This window comes from Emys orbicularis, chromosome 5, assembly GCF_028017835.1.
Source record: "Emys orbicularis isolate rEmyOrb1 chromosome 5, rEmyOrb1.hap1, whole genome shotgun sequence".
In the NCBI taxonomy this organism is placed as follows: Eukaryota; Metazoa; Chordata; order Testudines; family Emydidae; genus Emys; species Emys orbicularis.
In genome coordinates this window covers 141081151-141094140 of record NC_088687.1, presented here as the reverse complement: position 1 = coordinate 141094140, position 12990 = coordinate 141081151, and the positions used below count along the sequence as shown (strand labels likewise).

At 46.6% G+C, this 12990-nt stretch overlaps 1 protein-coding gene across 1 annotated transcript in view; it reads right to left on the bottom strand.

Moving 5' to 3' along the window:
• Window positions 1-1831: 1831 nt before the first annotated feature.
• SFXN5 (sideroflexin 5) overlaps window positions 1832-12990 on the bottom strand; it is a 181564-nt gene continuing 170405 nt past the window's right edge. Inside the window, exon 14 of the mRNA XM_065404998.1 lies at window positions 1832-1909. Coding sequence (XP_065261070.1) covers window positions 1832-1909 — 78 coding nt within the window. The remainder of the gene's footprint in view (window positions 1910-12990) is intronic.

Below are 12990 nucleotides of genomic sequence, written 5' to 3'. Positions count from 1 at the left end.
TGCACCCGTCAAAGTCCATTCTTGCTATTTCTTATACTTCTGTGCCTTGGTACAGCACATTTATTCCCGTCTGTCTCCTTCTAAACTCCTTCTGCTTGGCTACTGCTCAGCAGACACTGGCTGCCTCACTCATGTACATTCATGTGATCTAGTGCATTAGAAAAACTATATTGGGTTAAATTCTGCTGTCTGTTACACCTGGGGTAAATCCAGAATAGGGCTGTAGACTTAAGTGAAAATACTACTGGATTTACACCAGCGTAACTGAGAACCTGATTTGGCCCACTAAGCTAAGTATGGCTACAATGCTTTGAGACGGATTCTCCTCTCACTTAGGCTGGTTTTAGACACTGGTGTAACTCCACTGACTTCCGCGCAGTTACTCCTGATTTACACCAGCATGGGAGCAGAATCAGCCCCCTTTGGTTTGATCCACCACTGTGTAACTCCAAGTTTATACTGGTGTAACTCCAGTGAGGAGTCAGACTAGCATAAAACTGGAGTAACACATTGGTGACATCGGCCTGCTACCCATGAACCATTGCAAGAACCCATTTGTATACATTCTACAGCAGAGGCAGTTTGGTTTCCCATGCACCCCCCAAAAGCCCCAAATCCAACCTGGCATTTTAATCATTATAATATATGCATTTCTATAGTGCCCATTACCATCGTACCTGGATAAAGATCCTTTCATTCAAATTGTATTCATTGGTGAAATGCACCAATGGGACAAATTCTAAGCTCTCTAACACCAGCCTAAATCTGCAGTAACGCCACTGGCTGCAGCGGAATTACTCTGGTGTGAGCGATTAGAATATGGTCTATATGACAAGTCAGATTCTCTGATAGTGTCAATCAACAGAGTTCCACTGAAATGGATGGAGTCTGATGGCTTACACCTGCCGAGGATCTGGCCCTTCACCATTAGGCTAATTCTGCTCTCATTTATAGCGGTGTAATTTAACAGAAGCCAGTGAATTTACTCTAGGGGTATGTCAATGTACATGAGAACAGAATTTGGTCCATTATGCAAAGTTAAAGGACAGATCTGTTTATACTAGCAGATCTCTTCCCATTCTGTGCACTGTAACTTGGCAGGTTGACTTTTCGTTAGCTTGCTAGCCTGGGCAAAACCTGCAAATATGCTAGTGCATTAGGCTCCAATCACACAGAATATCTTGTAAGTCCAATGAATGCCAGGATACCACCCTGGTTGTTTGTCGGAGAGGGAGGGAGGGAGGGCACACAGGCTATGACCTTCATTGTGTTATTTGTTTAGAATCAAAGTGTCACAAACCTAACCAAGGAACATTGTTTTTGTGCATGATTACTGGCGCAAGATTGACATTTAATCAATACTGTACACTTATCAAATGCCCTGTCTAGCGCTTCTAACTCATGCACCAATCGATTTCTACAGAATTATTTCTGTGCAGCATCCAAGTGTTGAGATTTCATTCTTATTAAAAAAACAAAATTGTCTTGCGTAGTCTACTTTCACGGAGAGTTAGGCATACCCATGTCAACAGATCATTAAACTCCTTTCCATGCAGTGCTGTTTCTAATTCAGGACATTATATTGTAGCTAGTTCTCTAACGTGCTTGAAAGTCGTTTGTTTTTGTTCTTGTTGCTAATTTAAAACTTTTACTAGTAATCTTTTTAACTGATGTGAGGTGTCAGTATTCTGAAAGTGTTAATTCACTCCCAGCTCCTGAGAGTGGTATGTTACTATCTCTGAGTTCTAGTGTTTGTTTTCCCCCCCAGAAGTAATTGTGAGCTTCCCCTTTTCCTCCCCCAATCTTCTGTGCTCAGAGGATCCACTTCCACTTACAATCCTTTATTGTAGACAACCGTCTTACTGGTAGTGGCCATTGCAATTTCTGGCTCCAGTCGAGATGTCTCAATCTGCCAAATCAAAGAGGAGGTAAGATTAGAATTGGGCTAATATTGTCTGACAGCAACGGGAGCATGATACATCAATAACATAAATAAACAGAAGCAAGACGTTAGCTGACTTTTCTGATTTTACTTATGCTGGTGTAAATCAGGGGTAACTCCACTGAAGTCAATGCGCCTGACTCTGGTCTCCTAACTATGCAAATCTGGTGTAACCGCTGCAGGAGTCAGTGGAGAGTTATAGAAGGCCCAACGGAGTTCCTCTGCTGTGAACTGCAGGAGTGCGGCTGTAGTAACAAGCAGTAATAACAGTGCTTGGCAATTCAGTAATGCCTTTCACCTGTCATCTCAAAGTGCTTTCCCATGATTGTGCTCATATCACGCCAGCTTATATTGAATTATGTTATGTGAAATGACTCATATTCCCTCCCTTTCCAACCCTTGAAATGCTACATTAATTTAAACAGCCAAACAACACATTTTTTTAAAAAAAAGAAACTCTATTGTCTTATTTTACATACATTTCCCTTTCCCTTGCCTGATGCCGCCTCTCTTTCCTTCCTGTCAGATCCAATCTAGTCCCCAATCCTGCAATTGGATCCACATGGAGGGATGCTTTGGGTGGGATTCACAAAGGTATAGAGCGGCCTAACACCATCCTTTTGACTGTGCTATGACCCAGTGAAGTCAATGGGGCGCTCCTTGTGGGAGCAAGAGTCTGCATGTTCAGATCCAATTCCAGGATCAGGGCCCTAAAGTCTCAGGAGGGGGACTAGCGGTGAAATCCTGGCCTTGCTGAAGTTGGTGGCAAAAGTCCAGTTGATTTCAGTAAGACCAGGATTTCACCCCATGTCTTCACCGCCATGAGTGCAGGGGACTGGACTAGATAACCTCTGGAGGTCTCTTCCAGTCCTACAATTCTATGATTCCTTCTCTCTGTAAAGCACTCTGCACACCTATGGCACTATAAAGACGTGTTAAATAACATAATACACTATATAACAGACGAAATGATATACTATATAAATCTTTGAAAAGTTCATCAGTGGATCTTCTATGCTGTATATTTTAAAGGCAGCATTGTTCCATTCTCCACTGCACTTTTTCTCTATGTGAAATCTCCTTTACTTTTTCCAATCAGACTTACAAAAAAGCTTTTCTGTGATCCAAAAATAGTCGGCACCTCTGTATTTGGAGGACGAGATTGGGGTGGGAGGAATTCTTATTGTCCAATCCAGACCAGGATCCCCCCCGAAACAGGACCCTGCACCTGACAGTATCATATTTTAAAAAATCCTATACATTTAATCAGTGCTGAAGCTGACAATGCTAGGAACCCACGTTAAAATCTAAATGCTTTTGAAAATGTTTAACCTAGTTAGACAAATTAGCAAAAATTTGTGCAAAACAATTTAGGTATTTAAAATATTCAATGTTTTTAAAAACTGGAAAAACTGTTCTTAGCTTTCAGCTGCAAAAACCCAACAAAATATAACATCAAAGCAATCTTAACATGAGGTGCAACATAACCCTTCAGCAAAGCTGTTAAACAGCTACTGAGGCATCATGGGAAATAGCACTTCATTTATTCAAATGCACATATGTCAGGTTTTTGCACCATATGTCATTCCAAGCTATTTACAGTAATAATTAAATCTTAATCAACGTTTAACCTCTGTAAAATGTTTGAAGGGATCTAATCACCCTTCAGACTGCACTAATGAAGGAGAAATATATAAACATAAAAAGAAAATGATGCATAGATAGCACACCAGAAAGAACAGTAATTGCAAAATTGTATTTCTTTTAAATATAATCAGCAAATTATGTAAAGTAAGCCAACGAGTATTTTAAGTGAAGACATCTTGGGTGTCAGAGGTGTGATCAGCTAATTTTGTACTGCTATCCATAACAGATGTAGCATATTTTCTTTTAGTGCCATTATTAGCAACTTCACCATTTCTTCTTTTACTGAAACACAAAGTAGAGCATTATAACAGGGGGAAGCTACTCAACAAGGATAGAATAGCCTTTCCTCTCATTGTACAGGAGAAGTGACAGCCGCCATTTTGATACCAGGATTAACTCTGATCTGGCTGGCTCTGACAGAGCTTTTCTTTCTATTTTTCCCCCTCTGGTACGGAAAGAAAAGTTTTTTACACATCCATGTAGTGCAGTTTCACAGATCAGTATTAAATATCACAGCCAGAGGTGCCTTAGAATTACCTAGCTAAAAGACATAGGTAAGGGAGATATATACCTAGAGATTGTCATAGACTCATCCACATGACCTAATTCTCTGCTCTGTTAACACACCCACACAGTTAGGTCAGGATGGCACTGGAGGGGAAATTCACCTTGTGTCAAGCTAAATGCACCACTTCAACCCCAGGGTGAGGATGCAGAGCTGGGTGAATCGGTGGAACAGGCATGCCAGGGAGGATGCTGCAGCCGATTCAGATCAGTGCAAAGGCAGTTGCTGAAGACAGCGCAACCGCCGGATCCTGGCCTCCCCAGGTCAAATGGCTCTGCCCGCAGAAGATGCACAAAGTGGCAGCAGCTGCTAGCCGAGCCTGGTGGATGGAACAGTGAGTCGGGAGGAGCTGTGGTTTCCGCTTACGTGGGCTTGGGGTGTGAATTCATAGCGCCATTTAGCTCTCTGCACAATGCCCCAGACAATGGGCTTTCTGCGGGAAGGATGAATTTCACCCTCTACACAGAGGGGGATTTCTAGGGACAGCAATTTATGGGCTAGATCAGTGGCTCTCAACCTTTCCAGACGACTGTACCCCCTTTCAGGAGTCTGATCTGTCTTGCGTACCCCAGGTTTCACCTCACTTAAAAACGACTTGCTTACAAAATCAGACATAACAATACAAAAGTGTCCCAGCCACACTCGTACTGAACAATTGCTGACTTTCTCATTTTTACCATCTAGTTATCAAATAAATCAACTGGAATGTAAATATTGTACTTGCATTTCAGTGTATCGTATATAGAGCAGTATAAACAAGTCATTGTCTGTATGAAATTGTAGTTTGTACTGACTTAGCTAGTGCTTTTTCTGTAGCCTGTTGTAAAACTAGACAAATATCTAGATGAGTTGATGTGCCCCCTGGAAGACCTCTGCCTACCCCAGGGATATGCATACCCCTGGTTGAGAACCACTGGGCTAACTTGTGCATTGCACGCACAGCCCTGCAGTAAGTGTGGACCTGCATTGCCCCAGGGGACCTCCAGGGGGCACTCTGGTCTCCTGGGGCTCCCTGCCTCCACTGAGGAAGAACAGTTTGACACCCCTGTAAGGGCTACAGCATACTCCCCCCTACACAGCTGACCAGTCCCACCTGCGAGGCGAGGCAGGCAGGCACTGGGGTGGGAGAGGGAAGGCAGTAGGAGTGGATTAAAGATGGCAAAGAGGTGGCTAGTATTGCTGGTGTGGGAGCCGAGGAGCCAGTGGAGAAGTGATGCTGTTTGACCAGGAAGAAGGCAAAGCCGACGGAGGAAAGAATGAATTCATAGCACCGGAAGTCCAAGCAGTGACAGGTCTCTTTCCAGAGACCTTTAGCAGATGATAGGGGTAAAACTGCTGTGTAAAGGATCATGGGTGCCCTGGGTACATTTTATTGCCATGTACTGTTGGGCCCACTCTTCCCTGGTTAGACCTGGGAGACTGGAAATAACTGACTGGGGATCTCTGGCACTGGGGGACGGGGAGCCCTGAGGCCAGCGCAGCCCTGCATGACTCCAATAAAGGCAACAGTGGAGATGCTATAAGCACTGCCCCGGAACTTCAGTTCCGTGTGCACTCCCAGAAGTGCGGATGTGTTTCCGACGCAGATAAAGGAACAAAGTACTTTGCCGAGGCGCCAGCAATGCATTGATGAGAAACGCACCCAGGGGGCTATTCCCTTCGTTTGGAAATCAAATGGAAAAAAATAAGGTGATGATACTTTAAGGCAGTAGAGTCACAAGTCAGGGAAGGCAGTAGTTAAAGTCTCGGCAGCAGCATTAGCTTGGCTACATCCACATACCCATGCGTAGTACTTTCCATCCCCGTTTTGGTGTTAAAAGTGTAGTTTAATATAGTATGTTAAACAGGTATGTTGTTAGGTCAGCTGCCAGTATCCTGGAATCTGCTCAGCCCGGCTTTGGGCCAGGGAATGGTACTGAGACTCTTGGTTCTGACAGATGTCCACCCACTGTCCAGAGAAAAGGGAAGTCCAGCCGTACTCATCCTGCTGGGCCCCTGTAGCATTTGATACCAATGATCAGCAAATACTTTTGCCTCATCTCCAAGAAGGTCTAGAGTGAATGGAAATGACCTAATCAGGGACTTCCTCCCAGATAACTCTGAGGGCTGCTATGGGCATTGGTGCATGTGCCTCCATACCTCTCACCTGCAGTGCATTACCAGGCTCAATCCTCTTCCACACACGACTCAACATCTCCATGAAGCTGTTGGAAGTGTTGGTGAGACAACAGGGGCCGGAGTGCCTGTGGCACGGAGATGATACCCAGCTGTACAGCTACTTCACACCAAACGCAAACGGCATCATCACCCAGCTCCCTCGGTGCCTGGCCAAAATCAGCTCCCGGAGAAAGAGCAGCCAGCTAAAGCTCAATGACTGTGGTGATGCTGGTGGGAAGAGGGAAATGCTCCAGAGAACCGACTTCCTCTCTTTTAAGGGCGTTTGCCCTCATGTTAAATGAGTCCACAGCCCGGGGTCCTTCTGGACTCCTAAGTGCCAAAATAGTCCTGGAGGGAGAAAAGCTCCAAGTTCCCTCTTTGACTGGCCAGAAGACCGCAGCCCACCCTATCAAACACTAGCCTGGCCACCGTGATCTGCATATTCGTGATCTCCAGGTTTGGCTCTTGCAGCTAGTTATAACGAGGAATGAAGCCCCGTGCCCTGAAAATGCTTCGGTGTGCAAAGGAAGCATCCCCCTGCTTGGCAATTCAGATGGCCAGGAACACATCTCCCTGGCCCTCCACCCTCTGAACTGGCTCACCCCTGACTGCAGCGTCATGGACTCGATTTGGAGACCAAGGGTCACATCACCCCCCCTCTCCTCACCCACAAGGGGTGGCTCAGGGGGAGGAAGTCCTATAGAGATCTGTTGGGGAGAGCAGGGTATGCCTCCAGGCTTCGGAATAGGATCTAGCACCCAGCCCCAAACCCTGGGGGATGTGCAGAAAGTCACGATAATTGGTGTAGAGGCCCTGTACCTCCCCAGCTGCTCTGGGCCCTGGTGGCCATCCCTATCTCACTCCCTGGTAGCACAGTTCCATTGAAGTCCTGCTACCAGGCCCTTCCTTGGTCATGGCCACCCCATGAGTCCCCTTTAAAGAGATAGGTCCACCAGAAAGGGTGCTCCAAGGAACAGGGAGTAAAGCCCCACTTCACTGGGCAAGTGGGGGAGATGTGTGTCTGCTGGGCCCCAAACCCACCCATATGGGGTGACTAATCTCTGTCCCTCCCCAAGGAGCATCCTTTGTGAGATGTGGTTAAAATGGTGCCGGTTCTCCTTTCCATGTGGGAGGTCAGCTCTACACAGCGGACTTGGGGCGGGGGAGACGATCCCCCACTAAATCAGGGATAATAGTTGCTGGGAGGCCTGGGAGAAAAGGGACTTGAGTTTTGGCAGTGGGAGAGGGTGGGTCGGGAGTGGGAGAACGGCTCAAGAACCCACGGAAGGGAACCGGAGTTTACAATCCCTATCCCCCAAGAGTGCTGAAAAGGGTCAGGGAGAGAACATGGCAGCCTCAAGAGTGGGAGACCCACTCGGTAATGTGAAATGCCAAACCAAGGAGGAGCAAAGCTACCCTGCGCCTGCCAAAGAAACCTTTACCGTCGACGTCAGCAGGAGCTGGCTCGGTTCTGGGAAATGACCTGGACGCACAGCAAGGCAGAAAAGGTGCTTTTCACAGCAGGGAACAAGCTATGCTATTCCTGTTCTTGTCAAGTCGAGCTGGCCGGTTTGCCCGGGACTAGCCCTAGGACTAAATATTATCCCCCCCACCAGTTACGTTCTGGGATTCGATGCAGTTCTGACAAGCCTGCATCCTCCCTCCAGCAGATTACCAGGTGCGTTTAAAACAAATCCACCCTATGTCCCTCCTCAAGCATCTGTTTATGAATGAGCATAACCCAGCATGGCAAAGCCGGCTTTCCAGCCATGCTCTTGACCCAGTGAAATGTATCCCTTGAGGGGAACAAAGGCGCTTTAATGGGAAAGCCTCTTGTCGGTGGCCGCTGTGAGTGAGTTCCATTCCCCCGTCTGTCCCCTGCCGTGGAAGCCTCTCTCCTCTAATCAGTACAGACAAGGCTAATTGGGGTGATAAAGAACTGGCTCCGAGAGCTGGCGTGGGCTGGCAGAACAAATGGTGCGGTGGTCACAGCTGGGACTGTGGAGACAGAGAGAAAGCGTGTGATACAGGCTCCGGGAGCTGAAAGTTTAATCAGCCCATGTTGCGTGCGGGTCTGCGAGGTGGGGGGTTGTGTGTGTTTTGCATTCGCTGCTGACATGGGTGTAACATACACGCGCGTCCGGTGAAGCAGAAGCAGGCAGAAAGCAGATGCTTTTTGTTGAGGATTGATAATCATTTATCTCCCGGCTCGGGAAAAGGTGTAGAAAGGAATGTGCTCCTAGGGGTGTAAGGAGGGAGACAGGTCTAGGCTTCCTGCCAGGGATCCTGTAATGATATGGAAGGCAGCTAGGGGAGACAGGACCAGATGGATTTGGCATACAGCTAATCGCGCCGCCAAAAAACAACACCACAAAAAACAGTTTTCTAGAGGGGAGGGTCAACATGTATTGACTGAGGCTCCATCATGAGGAGGTGGGGGAAGGGGATCTGGGCTTGGTTCTCTTGTTCTATGGGGCAGGAGTAAAAAGAGAGATGACGGTGGTAGAGTTCAAACAGAAGTGTTGATGCAGAACTTGCTGGGTGAGGATCCGTGGCCAATGTTATGTAGGTCAGACTAATTGATCATAATGGTCCGTTCTGGCCTCATAATCTATGAATCCACCCGGAGTGGGATGGTGGAACCCAGAGCACCTACCAAATGGCATTTTCAAACAAATGGGGCTAAAATCCAGTGTAGTCATCGCTCATGATGAGCATGATTATTCTGTGTATTACAGCAGCATCTAGAGAGGCCAAACAGGACCTGGGGTCCGTGGTGCTGTACAATCAAAGAAGTCACAGCCTACCCTGCAGGGGATGGACAAGCAATCGAGTAGGTTTTTATCCTCTTTCGTTCCTGCAGTAAGAGGTTTTTACCCTCTTTCGTTCCTGCAGTAAGATCGCTGGCTTCTACAGCGCTCCCATGTTATTTCAGAATTCCGTTTTTTTTACTGACAGTAAATGAAACCATGTTGTTAATAGGGATAAAATTCAAAAATGGAACCAGAACCCTGCGGTGCCATGTTTATTTTTATAAGGCTGAGGACTGCTCTCCAAAAAAAGAAAAACAATTGAAAATGCATTTAAAAAGACAGCAAACCCTGCTCTCTTCTCTTCAGATCAAAGAGAACTTCCACAAAGTTCCCCTAGCTCCCAAAAATTGAAACACTCTCTCTCTCTCTCTCTCTCTTTTTCTCTCTCATTAAAAGGTAGAATCAGGAAGGAAAGTGGGATTTGCTAATGTGAGAGCAGCTTGGAGAGTTCCCCTTCCACAAAACTACTGGGCAGAATTCTCCTTGTGGCATCTGTGTAGCCCCACTGACACCAAGCTGTTGCAGTGAAAGGAAGAGCAAGATCTGGAAATAAATGGTCCAATCTTGCACTCAAAGCTCTGACTTTGCCTGAATGGAGACGGCAGGGTCCGGGTGCACAAACCTTGCATGCTTTTAATTCCCCCATCGTCTCCATGTGTTTATCATGATTCCATCTGATTAACAGCTTCCTGCCAGTGCTGGATGCAGGGAAGTCAGCCATAACTGCACCCCGTGTTACTTTTCATTAGATTATAAGGCCTGGGGCAGAGACTGATAACATCTACTATGGGGCCAGGGAATATTAGGATAATCTAGTCCGATTTCCTGCAAAGCACAGGCCAAAGAACATTGACCAGTGATTTTTCCATCTGGCCCAACTACTTGTGACTGAATTAGAGCAGATAATTTAGAAAGACATCCAGCCTCAATTTAAAGACTCCCAGTGATCTTACCATACCTGGTCCATGGTTATTTACCATCGCTGTTAAAAATTTGCATCATATTTCCAGTTTGAATTTTTCTAACTTCAAACTTCCAGTCACCAAATCTTGTTGTGCCTCTATCTGCTAGATTAAAGAGCCCTCTGCTTTCAGAAATCTTCTCCCTCTGTAGGTACTTACCGACTATTATTAAACAGCCTCTTAATCGTCTCTTCGAATAGACCAAGATGCTCAAGGATCTCAACGTATGGCATGTTTACAAGACTTTGAATCATTCTTATAACACTTTACCGACCCCTTTCCAATTTTTCAGCATCCTTTTAAAAATATGCACTGGTCTCACTACTGCCATATATAGTGGTAATAACGCCTCCCTACTTCGACTCAATATCCCCCCGTTTATGGATCCAAGGATTGTGTCGCCCTGGGAGCTCACATTCAGCTCAAGTCCTTTCCAGAGTCACTGCTTTCCAGCCTGTAGCCCTGTTTTACAAACCGGGCCTTTTCCTGGTCCCACGATGCATGACCATGTATTTGGCTGTATAAAAACAAATTGTGCTAGCCTGCAATGAGCGTGGGCTGCATCAAAACGCGACACTGTACAAATGGCCCCTTTCGCTAACCAGACCTGATGCCTGGGTGTGTTCAGAGTCAGATCTGCTGGCAGAATAAGCTTTTCCTACTTTTTACTTCTGCCACCCCTGCAAAGCCAACCCAGGGAGCAAGAGCCTGAATCTACTTTGTGTCATGCATCATCAACAGAACTGCTAATTGAATTCCAATGTGCAGTGCCAAATTTTACCCAGGCAATCCTACTGAAGTCAACAGACAGAATGTGGAGACAATGAGATGGCATGGATGTGACAATGTGGCCTGCAGAATCTTTATTGCTGGGGACTGTGGCCCAAGGACCCTTTGGTGTCAACTGACAGATGGCGTGAGGGATGCATAGGGTTTTACAGGGATTCCCTGTATACAAAGGGTGGCAGGTGACGTCTCTGCCGAGAGGCAGTAGCTCACTGCTCACGATAATCATTTCAAAAACGTACATACGGATAATACTGAAGGAGTTAAGTGTCTCTCCTGGGAATTATGTTCTTAAAGCCTTGAAGTTAAAGGCAGGTCCCGAGGCGGTGACAGGCCTTGGACAGGTTCCCTTCAGGCAAGGGGGTAGCAGACCCTTCTCTCTCTCTGTCTGCTCATGTGTGTCCTGTGCGTTGTATGTCCTACCATGGGCGGCTATTTGCATACTGAGCCAGATCCTCAACAAGAGCGTGGAAAATCTATATGAGAGAAAATCTACAGGGAAAAACAAAACCAACAGAGGGGTTTGCTGTTTATGAGTAAAGACAATGAACTTGAGGGGGTATAACTGGGTGTACAGAGGTACACCCTGGATTCTTTACCTAGGGGACAAGCTGGCAGCGTTTTTTGTCTCATGAAAAAAGGATCCCAGCCAGGCCTGGATGAAAACTGCTGGAAGGACTTTGGGGCAAGCATTGCTCTATAAGACATGGAAGCATTTAGTTAAATAAGTCTAGGCTCTAGAACGCCAGTGATGATTTTATTTTATAGGTAACCCTTTGTTTCCAATACTTCTACTTGCTATCACTCGAATCTCTATTCTCTGTTAACTAAAGTTTGGCTTGTTTTCACTAGAAGCATAGCGACATTCTGTGTGCTAAGCAGAGCAGTGATCTCAGGTGGGACAGGTAAGCTGAGGTGTACTATTCCTTTGGGAGCAGCGAATCTGGAAATGTCGTGAGTGTCCAGTGGAATGGGGCTGGACCCTCCAGGGAGATGCTCGGAGGTGGGGTGAGCCTATCCCTAACCTGCAGAAAGAGAGCAGGTTCCTGAGAGGAGTGCTTGTGTTCCTGGTGGCAGGTGGAGTTGGGAGCAGACCCACAGCAGGCACAAACAAGGCTTCCTGGCACTAAAGGCAGGTGGTAGTGAGGTGCCTCCCAACCCTGGGTAGCCCCAGGAAATGTTACAGTGACAACACTGGGAGAGCTAGAAAGTGCCTGGCTTGACTCAGATCCCAGGATGAGTTTGTAGCACTGGCTGGTAGACACAAAGGTATTTTATATGCAGTGGTAAGAAACAACAGACACAGAACCTCAAGAGGTTATTTTCACAGAGTCACTCTGCAAGATTTGGAAATATCTCTGACTCCAGGCTCCCCAGTACGGGAGCTGTCAAACATGCCATGTTTGACTATTTCAAACCACGTTTACCAGGCAGCTAAGGTTTTTGCTGCTCTGACAGGAGGCAGGCTTTTCACGACTGCTTTCCTCTAAATATCTGGGGCCAAATTCACTCGCAGCAACACCTGCATGAATACAGATGCACATCAGTGTCCCATCCAGGAGTGGGCGCTCAACCCCCGCCGAGCCACCTGTGGATGGCACTTATGCCAGGAGCATCCGTAGCTCCAACAGGGGAAGAAGAGCTAAGGGGATGTGCTAAGCTTGCTAACCCTCTCAGCCCCAGGCACCAACTAGAAATATGCTCTCCAAGCCACTTCTGTACCATGGGGTCTCTTCACTTCCTGGATAGACACATTCCCTATCTGAGGTGTTATCTCTCACAACTAAGTCAACTCTCTCTCCCCCGTTACGTGGATCAGCAAACTGGGTCGTTCCACAAATCCCCATCAACGATGCCCAGTCTGTAGAATGAAAGAGTGGAAAAGACCCCAACATATTTTCATACTGAATTTTCTCCATGTAGCTTAGAAAGCTCAGGTGGATTATTCTTTAATGCTCTCACTGACTAGTGTCATAATGAACAGGCTTGTGTGTTCATCAATGCCCTCTGCTGGAAGGAATCAAAACTGCTTGAATGTGTGTCATCGGCCCTATACTGCTCATACCAAACAGAGATTCACTTGTAGTTCAAAGGCTGTTGGAGAAGGAGGATCTGGAT